This window comes from Melanotaenia boesemani, chromosome 17, assembly GCF_017639745.1.
Source record: "Melanotaenia boesemani isolate fMelBoe1 chromosome 17, fMelBoe1.pri, whole genome shotgun sequence".
NCBI classification, from domain to species: Eukaryota; Metazoa; Chordata; class Actinopteri; order Atheriniformes; family Melanotaeniidae; genus Melanotaenia; species Melanotaenia boesemani.
Window position 1 is genome coordinate 31,060,601 of NC_055698.1, and position 20,778 is coordinate 31,081,378.

The 20,778-nt window shown below is 39.8% G+C and overlaps 1 protein-coding gene across 1 annotated transcript; it reads right to left on the minus strand.

The window, feature by feature from the left end:
- Positions 1–3,366: 3,366 nt before the first annotated feature.
- Positions 3,367–10,733, minus strand: pithd1 (PITH (C-terminal proteasome-interacting domain of thioredoxin-like) domain containing 1). Its single transcript, XM_042012044.1, has 6 exons — positions 10,409–10,733; positions 9,146–9,189; positions 8,771–8,848; positions 8,304–8,408; positions 4,219–4,327; positions 3,367–4,079 (listed from the first exon to the last, which is right to left on the minus strand). Exons 1-6 carry the CDS (start codon positions 10,598–10,600, stop codon positions 3,978–3,980), a joined length of 630 nt encoding a protein of 209 aa, XP_041867978.1. The 5' UTR covers positions 10,601–10,733; the 3' UTR covers positions 3,367–3,977.
- Between the last annotated feature and the right edge of the window lie 10,045 nt (positions 10,734–20,778).

Here is a 20,778-nt window from a genome sequence, read left to right on the forward strand (position 1 = left end):
AAGCAAACTTGATAATTACAATATAGGTAAGGCAAGTTTATTTGTTGGTACATTTCATGTACAAGACCATTCAAAGCGCTTTATATGTGCATATATGAAATATTATATGAGTGTATATAATGTAAACATGAATACATGATTTTCTTTTATCTTGTAAAATATTTTTAAATATTCTTCATTGAGTCGCAGTGTATTCAGCGACTCTGATAAAAACAAATATACCATTCTCACCCATGCACAAGAAAACAGCCTTTAAATATGTTTCCATTGTAATGGATTTGAGGCACGAAAGGGTTAAGAGTAATATTTTTCAATAAGACTTTGTGGATTTCATCATATACAGTTTAAGTCATTAAAATATTTAGAGAATAAGAACATATCTGAACTCAGTGTTTTAAAAAAAGCTGGCACAACAGTGATGCCATCAAATTTAAAATGATCATATAACTTTCAAAAACAGTGAAAATTGATCAGTTTCAGCAACAAATAAATTGCATTTGTACTGCTGAGTTACATTTAGGTTCTAAGTGATTTGCAAATCAGTTCAGTCACTCTTTAATGAAGTTTTTTTTATGCAGGGTTGTAAAATCACCTAAACTTGACTAAGTATTAACTTCAATATTCAGCTGTATTCAGACCTTATGAAGTCATTTAATTATCTGTTTTCTGAGATTTATGCCTTCAGCAGAGGTGAACTGGTTTAAAGCTGCACAAACATTTTCTATATGTAAAACTGTAATATTATTCACTGTTTAGTGTTGGGCTGAGTTATTCTATTTCTATTTTTTAAGTAGAACAATTTCAGAGAAACGAAGGATGCTTGGTGGTTCATTGCCTTTACACTTCCTGTTCAAGCCACAAGCAGTTATTTTGCAACAAACCAATGCGCAATGATTTGATGTTTTAGAGTTAAAGAGGTTGGACTACATAAAAACAAATGAATTAATAATGAAAAAGAAATCAACTGTTGGAATACATGATCTTTAGTAGATCTAAAGTAGATCAAAAACTAGAAACTCATAATCAGAAGCATGATAGTTAAATCCAAACTAAACACATTTCTTCCTCCATCAGTCTCTCTTTTCTTTCTCACTTTCTCTCCATGTTCACTGCTACTTTTATTTTATTCTCCCTATTCTTTCCTTTTCTTTCTCTCTGCCTCCTTCACTGTTCTTTTGTTACCTCTCCCCCCAGGTTTCTCTCTTTATGCTCTTTTTCTGCTAGTTGTCTCCTGTTCATCTCTCTCTAAGTTGCTTCTGGACCTTACTGACCATCAAATTAGATTAAATATTTTCCATCCGCCCATTTCCTATACCTGCTTAATCCAATTCAGGCTTATCCCGGCTGGTATCAGGGCAGAGGAAGGGTTACATACTGGACAGGTTGCTAATCCATCACAGAACCAACAAAGAGACAAACAACCATAAAGCTCACTTTAAAGGTTAATTTAGACTAATCAGTGAAGTTTACATGCATGTTTCTGGACTGTGGGAGGAATTAATTGTTGTTGTGTGCAGTTACTGTCGTATACAGACATGACCTCATGTGCTGTTTTTTTAGTGCAGTGGATCTGAAGAAGCCTCTGACTGAACAGCATGTCGGGTTTGCAGAAATGGTGTCATGTTGATAAAACACACAATCATAATCACAGAAAAGTTTAAAAAGGACTGCTTTTTAAACTGTGATGTTTTACTTCTTAAATTTTCATTTCCTCTGATTTTCCTTGAATTTGTAGTTGAAACAGAAAAATAAAAAAACTTATAGGTTCAAGTGCTGAACAGATAATTGTTTCGTATCTAAATATCATTTTAAAAACATCCACACATAGATTTGACTCAAAATTTTAAGCATTATATTAACAAATTCAGTAACATCATAAAAATATATTAAGACTTTTCCACATTCATAAAAATGTATTAAATGTAACTTAAACTTAAGTAATTCCGCCGTAGTTTAACATATTCTTTGCTTTCTCAACTGATTTAGCAAATATAGACCCGATGGCCAATTTGTCAGGGTCACCTGTTGTTAACACACAAATCTAAGCAGCCAATCATGTGGCAGCATGTAGTCATGTAGACATGATGAAGACGACTTGCTGAGGTTCAAGCTGAGCATCAGAATGAGGAAGAAAGGAGACTTTTAACATGTCATGATTGTTGGTCTGAGTATTTACTGGGATTTTCACACACAACCATCTCCAGGGTTTCCAGAGAATGTTCTGAAGGAGAGAAAATATCCAGAGCAGCAGTTGTCTGGACCAAGATGTCTGGTTGATGTCAGAGGTCAGAGAAGAATGGACAGACTGGTTGGAGATGATAGAAAGACAACAGGAAGTCCAGTCAGCACTGGTTCCTACCAAGGTCTGCAGAACAGCATCTCTGAACACACAACCCATCCAACCTTGAAGCAGATGGGCTACAGCAGCAGAAGACACACCGGGTGCCTCCTGCCAGCTAAGAACAGGAAACTGAGGCTACAGTTCACACACACTCACCAACACTGGACAATAGAAGATGGAGAAACGTTGCTGGTCTGATGAGTCTCCATTTCAGCTCCACATTCAGATGCTCGGCTCAGAATCTGCTGGAAACATCATGAAAACATGGATCCATCCTGCCTTGGATCAACGCTTCAGGCTGCTGCTGGTGTAATGGTGGGGGGAGGTTTTCTTGGTCCACTTTGGGTCCCTTAGTACCAACGTGTCCTGGTTTAACCAGCACAGCCTACCTGAGTATTGTTGCTGACCATGTCCATCCCTTCATGACCACAGTGGAGCATCTTCTGATGCTACTTCCAGCAGGATAATGCACCATGTCACAAAGCTCAGATCATCTCCACCTGCTTTCTAGAACATGACGATGAGTTCACTGGACTCCAAAGGCCTCCACAGCCACCAGATCTCAGTCCAGTAGAGCAGCTTTGGGATGTGGTGGAACGGGAGATTCTCATCATGGATGCAGCCGACAAACCTGCAGCAGCTGTGTGATGCTGTCATGTTAATATGGAGAAAACCTCTGAGGAAGGTTTCTACCACTGTGTTGATGCCTTCTAATCAGCCTACAGCAATAAACAAACTCAAAAGCTATTTGAAAACTGATGTTTGTGAAAACAGAACAAGAAAATACAAATATATCAACAGCAGCAAATGCTCAGATTCCAGCCTTGTACAATCCTAAAGCAGCAATGACCTCATCTCAGAAGTGAGACAACACACACCCGTTTCCAGCATGAAAACCTCTGACGCTCAGAGAGAACGCAGTTACAAAACGATCCACTTGGTGGCAGAAACCTCCCAGCAGCATTCAGAGGACAGAGACAGATCTATGATGGCTTAGGATATTCATTTATTTTTTGTACCGCTCCGTCCATTTAAGGGTTACAGGAATGCTGGAGTCTATCCCAGCCATTAGCAGGTGAGAGGCAGGTACACCTGGACAGGTCGCCAGTCCACCGCGGGACCAACAGGAATGTTTCCTTAGATTATCATTTTATTTATTTAAACACTGAAAATAGCTTCAGATCGTCGTGAGTTTGAGCACCAAATCAAACAAATTAAGTTCAATCATGTGTTTAAACCTGTAAATTTAATGTGCTTTAATTCATCTGGAGTGTTGACACGGCAACCACGGCCTCGAATGAGCTAAAAACACAACACATCTTTTCAGCCTTCAGTGTTTTATTTAACAGCAGACCTCACCTCGGTTTCAAACATGTCATGCATTGGTTGTTAAATATTTTGCTCACATTAAGCCTTCACACTTTATTGCCATGGAAACAGAGAGACAGCTGTGCTCCTGGAGACGAACATAAAGCCCTTAGCTCGACAGATTTCAGCGCTCATTCCCAGCCGAGCTCAACTTTGCCGCCTGCACGCAGCGGTGAACTCATCTTTAACTTTCTGACAGTCAGCAGACGCCATTGAAATCTCTTCTCTTCCTCCCCCTCCTCATCCTCTTCCCAGATCCCTGAAGCTCTCAGGAAATTATGTTGGTTTGTGGGATGATGCTCTCGACTTTGTGATCTGCAGGATTTGCTGCTGCCTCGTAGTTACAGATAGTCACTTCATGTCTGTGAGCCTTAAAAAAGACAGAGATAAAAATTAAAAAGCAGAATTCACTGCAGGCGAGATTTCATACTGAAAATGGTCTAACATGTCTGCTAATGGAACATTAAATGAAAATGATCAGAAAAGTCTTTGCTGTGGTTCAGGCTGACCTCGGAGTACTCTCCTCTTAGACCGATGTAGTACACCCGGGTGTTCTCTGCTCCGAAGTTCTTGGAAATGTGGATGGAGAGGTGATGAACGCTGGAAAAACGAGCGATCCTGCACACAGTGACAGAAAGAAAGACACTTCAGTTCAAGATGGAGGCAGGGAAGACAAAAGTTCTCAAAAAGAAGTGATAAAAACTTTTTTATCTGATAAATAATGGATTAATTTTTCGCTATAGTGTGGTAGGGTGTAAGATTCCTGACGGCTCTGCTCTCATAGCAGGGCCGTTTCCTGGACCTGGGAACATTGGGGGCTGAGCCCACACCCTCGTAGAGAAATCTCAGTGAAGCAACGCAGTAAAAACGGCTTTTTATTTAAGCTTTCTTGAGCATTGTGTCACCTTGTTTAAAGCCAAATACTGCAATGTGTGCCTCAATATGTATTTATTTTCAATCTTAAACGTGACAATGTAAACAAGATCTCTAAAATCAGTATTAAACTTTTACTTTTCCAGACATCTGCTGTTTATCTCCACAACCTGCTCTTTAGTGCACATCTTCTGCAACAAAATGAACGTGAACTGTTTTCACTCACTTGCAATTTTCAGAATAAAGATCATGCTGTAGTATTTACTGTACCTCTCTTTCATCTCATCTGTCTCTTCCTTCTTTCCCTACAGGCTTCATCACTTGTTTTCCTTCCATCATTTCCCATCTTTCATTTGCTGTTTTCCATTTTTACCATTACAATTTTTTCAGTAGTTTAGCCGAGTTTAAACTAGTGGTATACTCTGATTTTTCCTTCCCAGTCTCGAACACGCCTGCCCTGGAGCAACACACACATACAAGAACCACCAACCTCATTAATACATAAAGTAAACACCCACACAAAGGTGAGACCATGAAAGACTGGTTTTGCATTTCAAATATAAATGTATTGTGAGCAACATAAAATGTAAAACATTCTTTAAAACTCTTTAACTACTGACCAGCCAGTGACCTGGAGGTGAACAAAAACATCAGTAAATAAATTTATAATAAAGCTGTTCTTTTTCTGTCTATATTTAAACTAAAGCAGCATCTAGAAACCAAACCTCCAACACTAATGGGAAAACCATTTTCAAATACTACGATACAAACGCATGTACGCACGCGCGCACACACACAGACACACACACAGCAGCGTGTAAACCAGCGAATCATGCAGACTTCACCACTGGATTTAATGCAAATGTGTAGAACAGAAAAGGGTAGGGCTAACGGTTTAGTACAGCTAGCTTAACCTTCGAAGTATCTAGTACTGTCATGAATGATCTGCCTAATGTTCATTTCGTTTTTGAGGCATACAGTGTTTAAATTATTTGTGGTTTACCTGTTTCGTGTGTTGGCCAGTCTTGCTGCCCATTGGCAGGGAGAAGAGTTGTCTCTTTTCTCTAAATAATAAACCGTCTGATAACCGCTCTAAATAACACCAGAGTTCAGATTAGGGATAAAACGCCAGGCTGTCAGCCAATAAAACACGCAGGATTCCCCGCTTCCATAAAATTCCTCTGTGATTGGTCATATTGTACCTGTGTTGCATTCACAGAAGCCAGGAAATTACAAAACTATCATCGTCTTTAATGTCATAAGGCGGCTGAGAGAATGTAAACTTATTCCTTCTGGGGTGAAAAAACATTCGGGGCTTGATGTGAAATGTTCGGGGCTAGAGCCGGAACGCCCAGGCCAGGCGATGCCCCTGGTTCATAGCATTCGGTCCCTGGTTCCACCATCATGATGGAGCATGAAGCTGATTTAGTGTCAGCCTGAGGAGACACAAGGAGCCAAATATGACCCGATTTCTTTCTTTCTTTCTTTCTTTCTTTCTTTCTCTTTCAGTCAGTCAGTCAGTCAGTCAGTCAGTCAGTCAGTCAGTCAGTCAGTCAGTCAGTCAGTCAGTCAGTCAGTCAGTCAGTCAGTCAGACAGACAGACAGACAGACAGACAGACAGACAGACAGACAGACAGACAGACAGACAGACAGACAGACAGACAGACAGACAGACAGATAGATAGATAGATAGATAGATAGATAGATAGATAGATAGATAGATAGATAGATAGATAGATAGATAGATAGATTATTAAACCAGTGAGGGAAATGTTGCTGTTTAAGCAGCAGCAAATTGATTAAAATAAATAAAGAACAGAAATATAAGAAAAAATGTAAACATAAACACAATGTACACAAGGAGCAGCCAAAAACAAACAAACAAACAAATCAGCTGTAGACAGAGTGTAGAATTATGATGATGGATTGGTGAGTGTGTTTGGGTAAATGCAGAGCTGAGGATCAGCTCTCACACATGGAGGAGTTATTGATCAGGGTTATTGTGAAGGGAAGGAAAGATTTCCTGAACCTCTTTATGAAGCGGAGCTGCAGCGTCTGGTAGAGAAAGAGCTCTGCTGTCTCTCGTGTTAACTGTGGAGTGGAAGTCAGGAATTTTCCATTATGGAGACCAGTTTGTTGAGACGTCCTGTCTCTGACTGTCTCTAGGTTGTGTGCAATGATCTTACCAGCCTTATGGATCAGCTTATTGATCCTGCTGGAATCCCTTATGCATGCTGTTGTCTAACCTCACCTTGATTACTTTAATTATTTGTATTCAGGTATCAGGCATGGCTTCCTCCTTCATCTCCATTAATTCGAAGAACTGCAGCAAATTTCATTACTGGTTCAAAACTGTATGAGCACATCACACCTGTGCTTGGTGCCTTTCAATCACTCCAAATTCCTGTTGTTTTTATACTCATTACAAAAGCCTTAAATGTCAATGACGTCCACCTCAGACGTACTCTGACCTGTGGTCTCATTAATAAAACAATGCGTAGCATCCACACTAAAAGTCTATATGAGCCGAAAATGGCGTGTGCCAAAAAACAATTAGATTTATAAAACCGTGCGCGCACACACACCTGCAGGCAATTTTCCCTTCATAGATCACAGACTACTTGGAAATTTGCCCACCTGAATCAGCCTCATATCCCGCCCAAACCCCACTATGAATGGTCGATGCAGAGCAGGACATAAATATCCGTGCACATGAAGAAGCTGCTGATTAAAGAGTAAATCATGGCAACAAAAAAAACAAAAACAAAGAAATTACATTTTTCAGACAGAAATGAAGTGCTCGTGTGCGAAGCGGAGGCGAGGAAAGAAATATTGTTTGGTGGCTACAGCAGCAGAGTCGCATATAAAAGCAAACACTGCGAATGGCAGCGTGACAGAGCTGTAGCAGAAATAAAAAGAAATGGTCCAACTTCAAGGTAAAAAACACCATCAGAGTGTGTCTGCAGCTGGAGGAGAAGCAAGTCTGTGTGGCACAGTGTCAGAGGAGAAGGCAGACACTACAGACGAACCTGGTGAAGCTCTAGCATGACCAGCTTCTTCTGGTCTATTCCAGTTGTAGCTGTAAGGATTGTTTTGATCAAAGAGTTTTTTAAGGAGTTGTAATTTTACCATGACATGTTTTGACAGGAACTTCTTCAGAAAACGTCATCCGATGTGTGTCGTGACGTGTCTTTATCAGCTGATGGGATCCCGGAGGCGGGACCAGCCCAGCAACCACAGCGAGCCAAGAACACCAAACCGTGATGACGGGGATTCATGCTATACCACACATGGGATTCTCTCCTGCAAAGACCATCGGGCAGCAGGAGGCGGGACCACCCGGGCAAAAATCTGTCAGATTGCCGGGAATGGAATTAAGCTGAAATGAACTGGAACTGAATTGAAATGAGCCGAACTGAACTGAAAATGAACTCAAATAAGTTTAACTAGAATGAAACTAAACTTAACTGAAGATTCCTCATCTGATGGAACAATCAGGTTTCAGTGAGTTCGGACGGCAGGATTTTTACTTTGTTCGTTGCGTGTAAACGTCACAGAAAAACAACCAGAACAAACCAGATTATTTCTTTATCAGCTCCGATGATCCGCTTCAAACCACCTACTTGGCAGTGCCTCGAGAAGGACGTTTCTGTGTTGTTGTCCTCCAGATTAGAGGCAAGAGTTTTCTTGTGTGTGTGCTGTGTTGTGTGTGTGCTCTCACTTCGTTGGGTACTCCAGTGCAGCGAGAGGGTCTCTGTTGAGTCTGAAGGCCTGTTCGGGTTCTCTGCCGGTGTCGTCAAACGACATCTGAGGGATGTTCTTGTAGCTGGAAAGAAAATAAATAATAAATCACTCTTTCTGTGCTTCAGACTAGATTTGGTTTCCTTGTTTCCATCTCATGCTGCGATCCCTGTACCTCAGAAGTATGAATTTATTTTGCTTTTAACTAATTCTAATCACTCATCGTTTCCAGTGAGGGTTAGACTCATGTTGCCCCCTTAACAGAAGGGAAGTGGACGGGTCTTAAAACCACGGGTGTGTTTAAATCTCTTTAAACAAAGCTGAAGAGAAAATAAAATCTAATGACGATAAAATATCTGTATATAAAAACACAAACAAACAAACAGATTAAGACCAGTTTAACTGCCCAGTTCCGCTTCGATCTGCCCAGTTTGGACAATCACTCACAGTCGTATCTCAGCTGGATGGGAGTCGTCATCTTCTCCGGAGATGATGATGCCCTTCAGCTTCACGCTGCCGGTAAAACTGAAAGAGATGAGTCTGGTTAGTTTGGCTTCCATGCAGAGACGACGCTGCGACTGACAGATGAGAAGAGGGAGGTTGCCGGGAGCAACGAGAGATGAGGGGTGAAAACAAGAAATGAAAGTAGAACCACATTTACTGCAGCATGAGGTCAAAGGTTCGTATTAAACTGAGATATCATTAAACATTTATCCAACAACGAGGATAAAGAGCAGCTTAGAGAGGGTGTGAACTACTGTAAACAGACAGCAGAGGGTTAACGCTCCAGATGATGATGATGATGATGGTGTCAAAACTTACGGGATGTTGAACAGCAGCTCTTCATCTGCATCACTCTCTACAAACTACAAAGACAAATACAAGCGTTTTGTTTACTTTACATAAACAAAAAGTAAAATAAGTCAAATAAATGAAGAACAAGGAAAAAGCTGAAAATGTTGATGTGCAAAATGCATTTTCCAACATTTAAATTCATGATTTTAAGACATCGACTGAAGAATCACAAGGTGTCAAAAGAGGATTAAAGTAGCGCTAATCCTCTGCAGGATTAGGATTAATATATATATATAAATATTCTTCTATCATCAATTTACACATTTAAAAGTCTGCAAAATAAGCTTTTCTGCCGTTTTTGGTCTTGAAATGTCTTTTCTGTCTTTAGGAGCATCTGTGTGATAATTTTCTATCCCACCGCGGCCCTATGAGGGTTGTTTTTTTTATGTGTGCATGTCTATTTTATGTTCTGATATCTGTAGTTCACTCATTCTGAATCTTTTTCTACTCATTTTATGCAATTTTTTTCATCTTTGGGATCATTTTGCACCTCATTTCAGTCTCTTCACCTTGTTTCCAGTCTTTACTAATCTTTCATTTTCCTATCATGAGACTATATTTTTGTCCAGCTTTGTTTCCTGGTGGTTGTTCTTTGTGTCCATCTCATTTTAAATTGGTTTGTTTTGCGTTATTTAAGTCTCTGGATAAGTTGTGTCTTATCTTGTGTCTTGTTTTTCATCTTATTCTGGTCCCACTGGTGGATGTGCTCATCTTTAATGTGCTACATCTCTTTGTTTTTTTGCTGTTGTTTTGTGTCTCCTTTTTTCATCTCTTTGCTCCTAGGTGGTCATTTCGTCCATGTCCACAGTATTTTGCATCTCTGTGTAGGTGCTTACAGTATCATCTTGTATCTTGATTCTTTGTGTCTTCATTTTCCTACTTTCCCTATTTTACATGTCACTTGGGCTCAATTTAACATCTGTGGTCTCTTTGTTGTAATTTCATGACATTTTTGTGTTTTCTGTTGGGGTTTCATGTGTGTGGAGAGCAGGTGCTGTGGGAACCTCTCAGGCTTTGGTCCACTGCGTCAACTGTCGCTATTCTGGTCCAGATGTCAATGATTACGAATAAATCAATAAGTCTAAAGTATTGCAGAAACTGAAAGGTTTAGTTAGGACAGACGGAGGCTTCGCCACACTTTGTTTGGAAAACTAAAGAGACCCACAGAGGGTTAGTTTAGGGGGCAGCAGCCGGATGATCGACGGTTGGAGAGGCTCTACCAGCCGTTACCTTCTCTCTGTCGTTCCGCTGGTCCCACGGTTTGAACACCAGCTTTCCGTCTCCGTCTCTGCTCTCGTTCAGACACTGCAGCTTCTCCAGGTCGATCCGCCGGTAGAGTCCGTACTCCAGGCCCCTCTCCGTAGGCTCGTGCTCACTCTCGCACGAACAGCCATGTCCGTGGCCGTGACCGTGTCCAGACATCGTGGGGCGAACCGCTGAGAAATTAAATAAGCCGAGCAAACAGGACCGCTGACAAAAAGTGAAAAGGAATCAGCAACTTTCCCTTTGCAGCGTGAAGCTAACTTCTACATCAAGTCAGGCGAAGTTAGCGGTTAACTTCCGGAGCAAGACTTTCAAAATAAATTTAACTTCTTTCTTTCTTTCTTTCTTTCTTTCTTTCTTTCTTTCTTTCTTTCTTTCTTTCTTTCTTTTTCTTTCTTTCTTTCTTTCTTTCTTTCTTTCTTTCTTTCTTTCTTTCTTTCTTTCTTTCTTTCTTTCTAATTGGATGTTGAGCTGTTTCTAGAATTCTGTTTTTATTTTACAATAACCACTAAAGATTACTCTTTTCTTTAGTAAACTAAATTCTAAACTTCAGGTAAACATGTTTTTTCCAGCACTGGAAACCTTAAGAGAAGCCAGATTTCAGAACTTGACATGGCCAGTTTACACCAGGACATTATACACACAGTCAGTTTGTCTGCAATGCACTGATGCTCTAAAGATACCATGTGTAAATATTTGATATGGAAGTAATAATTTATGCTCTGTGAAAAAGTTATTATCTTATTTATAAATAGGAGACAGTAATTCAGCAAGATGTTGAAAAAAGTGTAGCAGCACATTTTCATCTCTTTTTGCTCTTTACATTATTCACCAGAATACAAAACTAATATATTATACAGACTAAAACAGAAATGAGGGAAGAATCAGTGTTGGGCCAGAATGTTCTTTTTTCTTTATTTAAACTTTCTTTGGAATCCAGCATTAAATGATGTGACTCGTGTATATTTAAAGCATTTCAACAATCAGCTTGTTTAACCAAATGAATGTATTTATATAAACTGCATGAAGTGTACAACATGTAGAACAGGCAAATTAAACATCTTCAACTCTAAATGTTTTTTTCCCCATCTTTCTTAAATTTGGATTTATTGTTGAATTGGATTTCGCTAAATCAACAACAGGCTTGTTCAGATGACCGTGTGCATCTCATGTTAGGATATCCACACAAGCTTCCATAAATCGGATGATAGGTGGTACTTGGACTAGTTTGCCAGAAAGCACCAAGGTTCTGAGACTCCAGAACAGAGCTGGAACCTGAACCTGAACCATGTTAGTAAAAACAGCTACTTTTTTCTGCAAATGATTAACCTCAGGACACATCGCAGGTTTTCTATTACTAGATTGTTGTTAAAGGAGAGTGAGGAATGTGCATTTTGTCCTCTTCTCTATATTACACTTGCTACATATCCATCCATCCATGTATTGTTATCTAGAGTCGGGTCGTGGGAGCAGCTGCCTAAGCAGGGAAGCCCAGACTTCCCTCTCCCCGGCCACATTCACCAACTCGTCCAGGAGAAGCATGAAGTGTTCCCAGGCCAGCTGAGAGATGCAGTCATTCCAGCGTGTCCTGGGTCTTCCCCGGGGCCTCCTCCCGGTGGGACGTGCCCAGTACACCTCACCAGGGAGGCGTCCACGAGGCATACTGACCAGATGCCACCTCATCTGGCTCCTCTCGATGTGGAGGAGCAGTGGCTCTACTCTGAGCCCCTCCTGGATCACCGAGCTTCTCACCCTATCTCTAAGGGAGAGCCCGGCCACCCTGCAGAGAAAACTCATTTCAGCCGCTTGTATTCACAATCTTGTTATTTCAGTCTCTACTACTTGCTACATATTTCTAATATATTATTAAATTTATGTTATTTTACCGGACTAACATATATTCGCGTTAACCATTTATTCTGTAATATTCTCAGTCGGGTGTTAACCAGTTTAGTGGAGCTTCAGTGCAGCTTCATTCCCAGTATTTTACTGATAGATCTGATCAGCGTATGATTTAAGATTTCAGACGACTTTGACAGAAGTAAATGTTTATTGTGTTCTTTAATCATTTGATTTGTTTCTTTTGTTTTAGCCAAACTAGGACTCGTGTGCTGACAGGTTGATGATTCGTCGGTTCTGTTAAGCTGGGTGGAGTTGCCTTCTGGTATTTGGGTGGTGTACAAATGTCAGTTTTTTAAAAATATATTTAAAAGAAGTGCTTAAATAAAATAATCTAATGTAAATAAAACCTTTTTTTAATCTACTGGAATAAGATCTGTTGGTGTGTTTTCAGACCTGTGTGCCTTGAATTTACTTCATCTGTCCTGGGGGAGGCAAATATAAACCACGGTGGTATTGTCGAGTAATCGCAAGTAATAGTAACGATTATAATTTAAAAACATTTTTCTTGTGGTCTCAGCCGACCCTCCTTGTGCCCCTGGAAGTCACTCACTTTGTGTTTTGGGTTGTTGAATCTGCCGTCTGAGTCCACAGAGAGGATTTCTTCCCTCAAGCCTCTAACAGGTTGTGTTTTACCCAAGCAAACACGAAGGTCAAGGAGACAAGACTTCATTTCACGTTTGTTAAAAGCTAACCGGACAGACACGTGTTGGAATTGTTTCAACCAAATACTTCAAAAGGAAAGCTTTTTATCTTTTTTCACTTTTCTGTTTTTTACAACATGCTTTGAAATTTTATCTTAACATTTATCATCACAGGGAAATCATTAGTAGTTGTACTTGAACAAAATCTCTTCTAGAAATGTGCATCCTCATGCTAATATTTTAAAAGGATGAGTAATTAGAAAACTACTTTAAATTTGACTTCAAATGGCTGTAGAGACACTGGTGATCCATGCAGGTCTGGAAAGACACTTCTGTCCTCTTGTGGTGACCTGTCAATTCCCAGAGGTGGTACCAGGGTGTCCAATCAGACACTGAGGTTGTTGTCTTTGGACGTGAGCACCTCGATGACATTACAGTGAAGAGTCTTGGAATTATTTTGGACCAGAATCTGTCCTTTTAACTGCATATAAAAAAGGTTTCCAGGACCACCTCCTTTCATTTACAAAATATTCCCAAAATGAGGGACACCCTGATTCAGAAAAACTAATCCATGGAATTCTTACTTCCACTGACTGTAACTCCTGATTATTGTTGTGTCCCAAAATGCTCTGAAAAGCCACTAGCTGATCCAAAATGCTGCAGCAAGAGTTCCACTGAGCATTAGACGTCATTGTAAGATACAGAATAAGTTAACAGTAAGACAGAAAATAAGTTTCATCACCATTTGTTAAATAATACATAAAAAAGATGATTGAAATCTGAGTATTTGACTTTTATTGTGTTGGTTTTCAAACGTAAACCCCCAAATTCAGGTGAGGGGATATTATCTGAGTGCATTTACCACAACAACCTGATATTCACACACAAAAAAGAGGATATTGTTTTTATAAACACTATTTTTAACCATTTTCTTCTTCTTCTTTTTATTATTATTATTGTTGTTGTTGTTATTGTTGTTAATAATAATAATAATAATAATAATAATAATAATAATAATAATAATAATAAACAGGTCTATTGGGTGGAAGTAAAGTTCAAAGCTTTTGCTTGTTTGTCTTCATCCATTTTTTTTCTTTCCAGTGTTTTTCCACTGAAACTAAATCTTACCACATACCAAGTAAAGACTAAATAAATATCAGTATCTATCCACGAACGTGAAACGCGGCAGATTCACTTGTAACCTGCCGCGTGGATTAATCCGCTTCTTCTGCAGGTGTTCATGCTGACAGGAGGCAGGACGCTCCTCACGTGCAGCCGATCAATGAGCTCTGGAAGGAGAATCCGTCCCATCCAGATGTTTAGCTGCAGAGTCTGAAGCCGTCCTGGTCTTCTGTTGCCACGAGCCACATGCCACGTGCTTCGTGTTTCATTGTCACTCTGCGGCTTCCGTTGCTTGGCAACTTTGGAACAGTGACGTCGTGTGAGACTGGTCGTTCCTTTTATGCGTCATTATGACTTTTTGCATATAAAAGTAAGCGTTTGGGGGGAAATCTCATTTCTTCTGCATCTGTTGGTCTGTTAACGACGTACAGAAGTATCGATCAGTTCAATAACTTTGAACAAGAATTATTTCTACTTGAATACAAATTGATTTGTTATCATCCGAACTAAACTATCTAAAAATGGCAGGATTGCTTTTCTCTGTATCTCGCTTCATTGGAGAAGGACTTGGATTTTACAACCCCATTTCGTCCCAAGTGGCAAAGACCTCTAAGGACAAGTATGCCTTACAGCATGAACTACCACACCGTGGCTTTCTGGAGAAAGATATTCCACCTGATCACATTTTCAGAGGCTGTAATTTATCAAGGAACAGAGATGATCCCATTTTCAGAGGCTGTAATTTATCAAGGAACAGAGATCATCCCAGTCAAAGTACTTTCCACAATATAATGATGCTTTTTAATCGTCCAGCCTTTATGAAAGAAGGCAGCAAAGTACCAGCGTCAGAGAGTTTTCAGCCTCGTAGAGAAGAACACAGAAATATTTTATTTACTGCCCAGTCCTTAGCAGCAGGTAGAAATATTTATCTCACTGACAGCATATTATACCGTTATTTCATGCAGATTAATAGTCCAACCGTCACGGACAAAGCAAGAGTCTGCAAAATATTAACAGACTCAAAGAAATCTCAAACTTCTGGAAAAGAAACCACATGTCCGTTTAATCTGAACCAAGCAAATGGTATAGTTAGAATTCGCTGCAGCAAATTTCAGGTCACACGCAAGAATTCAGAAGTCAAGCATAAACATCAACCTGAGAAAGAAGCTCAAACTAATTCTGGACAGTTCAGAGAACTTGAATATCTGGATTCTCCTGATTCAAGAAGACAGAATCTGATCTATCCTGATGTAAGAAGACAGAATCTGATCTGTCCTGATGTAAGAAGACAGAATCTGATCTGTCCTGATGTAAGAAGACAGAATCTGATCTGTCCTGATGTAAGAAGACAGAATCTGATCTATCCTGATGTAAGAAGACATAATCTGATCTATCCTGATGTAAGAAGACAGAATCTGATCTGTCCTGATGTAAGAAGACAGAATCTGATCTGTCCTGATGTAAGAAGACAGAATCTGATCTGTCCTGATGTAAGAAGACAGAATCTGATCTATCCTGATGTAAGAAGACAGAATCTGATCTATCCTGACTTAAGAAGACAGAATCTGATCTATCCTGATTTAAGAAGACAGAATCTGATCTATCCTGATTTAAGAAGACAGAATCTGATCTATCCTGACCTAAGAACACTGAATCTGATCTATCCTGACTTAAGAAGACAGAACTTCCATTCAGACATAAAAAGTGATCCATCCATGATTGAAAAATGGAATGGGGAAAAGGTTACTATCTTTGTTATTCGTAATGAAACTTTGAGTTGTAAAGATTCATGGTATCAACCGATTTTCAGAATCTTCAGCTTCATTAAGGAGAAACTACATGTGGCCAAAGAAAAGGCGCAGCTAATGATGGAGAGACTCATTTCTTTAGTGAAAGGCTGAAAAGGTCCCGTCACACAGAAGGATTCAGAAGCCAAGTGTTGTGAAGATAAAAACCAACAAGGCCAACACGTCCTGGCTTATTCCAAATACTCGAAGAGCACAATAGAGACATTTGGGGAAGAAGAAGAGGGAACTCAAATACAACACAAAACGCTGGTCCTTATACTGTGGAAACATTTAAATTTGCCAAGTACAATTTCTATGTTGTTCGACAAGATTCTCTGTTGAATAGGGAGACATGGAAAGAAGAGGGCCAGGAAATCCTCAGTTTCTTAAAGAAGAAACTACCTGTCATGTCCAAGCAAAAGGTAAAACTGGTGATCATTCAACTCTTTCCTGCTGCGAGTTGCTGCATCAAGCGTTGTCAGAAAGCTTCCCGTTCAAGAAGACCGAGGCTGTTCAGTCCTGATCCAAGTATAAACTTTATATATCAAGAAAGAATACACGGTGAAAATATCACCAGAAGATGGATTATGGACGACTGCATTTTGACTATTATTCGTGATAAATATTTGACAAAGTCAGAGCCATGGAAAGACATGGCTCAGAGATACCTCACCTTCCTGATAGAGACTGAACACAGTTTTACAAATCAGTCAACAAACAAAAATGCTTTACACAACAATAACAACTAAATATCAAGAACAAAAGAAAATTAAAGATAAATCTTCACATACCCAAGCATCTAACTCAACCAAATAAACAAAAACACCCATCCAATCATTATCTTTCACACACTCACACAGGTAAAACACACAAAAGCACCCCCACTTACCTACCCAACCACTAACCCCACACCCCACAGACATGAGCAGGCTTAAAGCTGCTACCTGCTATAAAAATGTGTTTTATTGAATTTTCAAGTAAAAGCAAACAATAGACAAAAAAAAAACACAAAACAATTTAAAACAGAACTAAACAAAACCAACAGACTATATAGGTCAGCAATAACAATAAAGAAAAACAAGAGATTCTCTTGGGACACATCCACCCAACACTGCACGTCACTCTGGGTCAGCATCACGTTATCACCATAGCTGGGCCTTTACATCCCATGTTTCATATGAAACCTCTGCATAAAATAACAGATACATTCACATTTACATTTTCAAGGTACAGCTCATGTTTCATATGCTGTACATGGTCCCTAAACTAAATAAACAAACATCCCCATTATCGTGATCCTCAATGTGGATCAGCAGGGTACTGGGCATAGATTTTCCTCAGCTGCTTCTTCACCTCAGCAAATCTGTTGTGTTTGCATGTGGTTGCAGCAGAGAAGTCTTGAGTCCTCGAACCTTAGTACCTCGTCCGTTGGTTTCAGCACCTTCTTCCTGTCATTGAAGTTGTGGAATCTGATGAGGATGGGCCGGGGTATTGATTGGAGCTGGGTTTAGGGGCTAGTGTGCCGGGGTATTGATTGGAGCTGGGTTTAGGGGCTAGTGTGCCCTCTCAATTTTTTTTACTGTGCAGCCTTGATTTCCATTTGAAGGAAGTCGGACAGCCAGCTTTCAAATAAATGTCATTGTTCGGGTACCTCCCACACCTTCAGGCAGACCAATAATATATATTAGTATATTGGTAGTGACTAATATATCCACACCTACTGGTGAAAAACACCTAGCGGCACAAATGAGCCCACAGCTGAAGGATGGGACCGACCCTGAATGGCTGACTAATGGATGGACAGTCCTGATACTGAAAGATCCCCAGAAGGGAACAGTTCCATCCATCAGATAACCTGTATCTCCACAACATGGAAGCTCCTGTCAAGCATCATGATGGCTAAGATAAGGGGGCACATGGATCAATACATGACAGAGACACAGGAAGGCATTGGTAAAAGTACCAGAGGAGCCAGACACCAGCTGCTGGGTGATAAAACTGTCGCCTGAGACTGCAAAACCAGACAGACAAACCTGTGCACTGCCTAGATTGATTACCAGAAAGCCCCTGACTCAATGCCACAGACATGGATACTGGAATGGCTGAAGCTGTACAAGATCAAGTGTTGTATGTAATCCAACAGCAACTGAACTGATACAACACTGCCAACAGTTTTTACACACAAGAATATACGTGTCCTGGCAACGGCAGCTAAACTGGATCCCGATTCAAAACAATTGCATTTGGGAATACAACATCTGCACAAGACGCCGTTGCCAGGGTAACCGCTGAATGTGCTGGAAGCATGAGAATGGAGAAGGCGGCACCGTCAGCATCGCAGGTACACTAGATTTCCTTGTGTTTTAAGCTATGTAACACACATACATTTTAACTGTATTTATACTGTTTCTACTTTCAGTCACTAACAGGACCAACATCTGGATCTGCAGCAGCAGAGGACCAGGAAAACTTGTCGGATCTTCTGGAAAGCCGGATTAGCCTCTAATTACATCTGAATCTTTTCATCCTGAAATATGCTTATTGTCACCTAATTATTGTTTGTTTAGGTGCAACCCAGAGCACTCAGAGTGTAATGGCAGATGCCACCTTGGCAGTGCAGCAGTATCTAGCCGAACCCTACCTCTCCAGAGGAGAAGACTCGCTCAAATACTGGAGCACATGCAGAACTGTGTACTCCAGCCTTTTCAGGCTGGCTATGCAGTATTTGCACATGCCAGCCACATCTGTGCCTTGCAAGCAGGTCCAAAGCTGGAGAGGTAGTGTACCAGAAGAGGAGCAGACTGAAGCTTAACATGAAAATATACCTTTTAAAAATAAAAATCTGACAGTTGAACATTTTTCTCATAATGTACTCTGTCGATGTGGAACAACTTTGGAACAACTGAATTTCTCCACTGTGAGATTAATAAAGTCTATCTAATCTAATCTAACTTTACTTTCATCATTACACATAGTCCAGAGTTCTATTGGTGTTTTTTACCATCTGATTTAACTAAACATTTAATTGATCACCAATCACCATTAATCAGGATGTTTTTCTTCCTGGAAGACGATGGTTCCCTGCTGTCCTTCCAGTTTTTAATGATGGGTTAGACAGTTCTGAACCCAGTTTACATAGTTTCTGTATCTTCTTAGATGTTATCTCCACTAGATGCCAATGACCTGACCCTTCGTAACCAGACTAACATCTTTTCCACACGTGTCTTTCCACATGGTTGTTTAAGAAATGAGAAGCTTCTCATTGCATCAGTTTAGGTATAATAACCTGTCGCAGCTAAAAGATGTTCACCCTGCAGGCTGCAGGCATTATCCAACAGGAGGCTCCGACCTCCGACTTTAATCCAGATCCAGGTGGCTCTCTTGTTGCCATCAAACGATGTTTCTGTCGGAAACTGTTTGCATGCGCAACAAGTGTGACTGAAAATACTTTAAATTAATATGTTTATCACACGTTGTTTCCACAACAATAGTTTATATTTGTTCACTGGAAGTGTGGGGCTTCACAAAATCTCTTTCCTATTGTTTACATGATCATGTAAAAAAACCATGAACATATAAATATTAAAACTCTCTAGCTGGGGTCAACATCAGGCTAGATGTAATGCTAAAAATAGCACCCGGTGGAAGATGCAACAACTAATAAGGTGAACTAGCAATTCATCTGTAATATGACTGTAATAACAACAAAGAGAAAACCATCACTGCTTCCACATATAAAGATAAAATTCTACCTTGAAAAGAAGTATAAAAACAAACAGAGAAGATCCAGAAACTCTACTGCCTCCACCGACTCTCAAACCCATTTAAGATGCACTGAAATGAAAAATCTCCTGTTGTCTGATCAATCACAACCTTTGCTTCATGAAATGGACGTTCTGCACTCTGGGCTGGAAAAGGGTACACAACATTCATTAAAACTAGGGCACAAGCTGCCATCAGACGTCTTTTCTAAGCACCAATCTAGCTGCAAATAGAATTCACTATTTAAGACTTGCATAGTTATTTTTAGTCCATTTTCAAACTGTCAACCTGTCATCTAGCTACCATGAAAAATGACATTCTGTCCTGTTTTCAAATAAAAAATTAACAGATTTTTTTAATATGATAAAATGTATGTTTCAATATGTCATGTGGTGTTTTTATACAACTTTCTTTTGTTATTTATTTATTTATATTTTTTTTGCAATGAGAGTGAAGAACATAAAATTTTGTGGCATTTGAATAATTAATGTTTCTGCAGAATTCCTCACTGAATGAGCTCCAATCAGATAATAGAGGCTTCTTTTAAGTGAACGGACCATCAATATAGACTTAAACACTTATTGATAGACCCCTAATGTATTTATAAGTCTGTGGAATTATGGACAAAGATATGAAGATGATTCTGTATGTGGGTCATAATGTGTGACCACCGCATTTCACACTTTCATGACTATAGGCCAGGCCAATAATTACACCGTTCATTTTACATAATAACTAGAAAGTGAGCTATTTTGTGGAATAGTGCAGCCCATACAATTATACAATATTAGGGCTGTCATTTGATATTGCAGGGTGAAAAGTTCAGTCATATATATTCACTATATATTATACTATTATATATTAATTATGTTGTATTATCAGTGTATATCAGTTACCTTCACTTGGTGCTGTGTGGTCAAGAAGCAGTGATGCCACTTCACAACCTTCTTGTGCATGCTTTAGGCCAGGAGTGCTGAAAACGTGAGACTGAAAACATATTGAATGCAGAGTTTTTCAATCAGTCATACTAAACAAATGTCTCTAAATAAACTGCCTTGATCAGCAGCTATGGACCATGCATTTGCAGGTGAAAGAGGGCATCGTGGAGTTGGGGCCTTCCTCT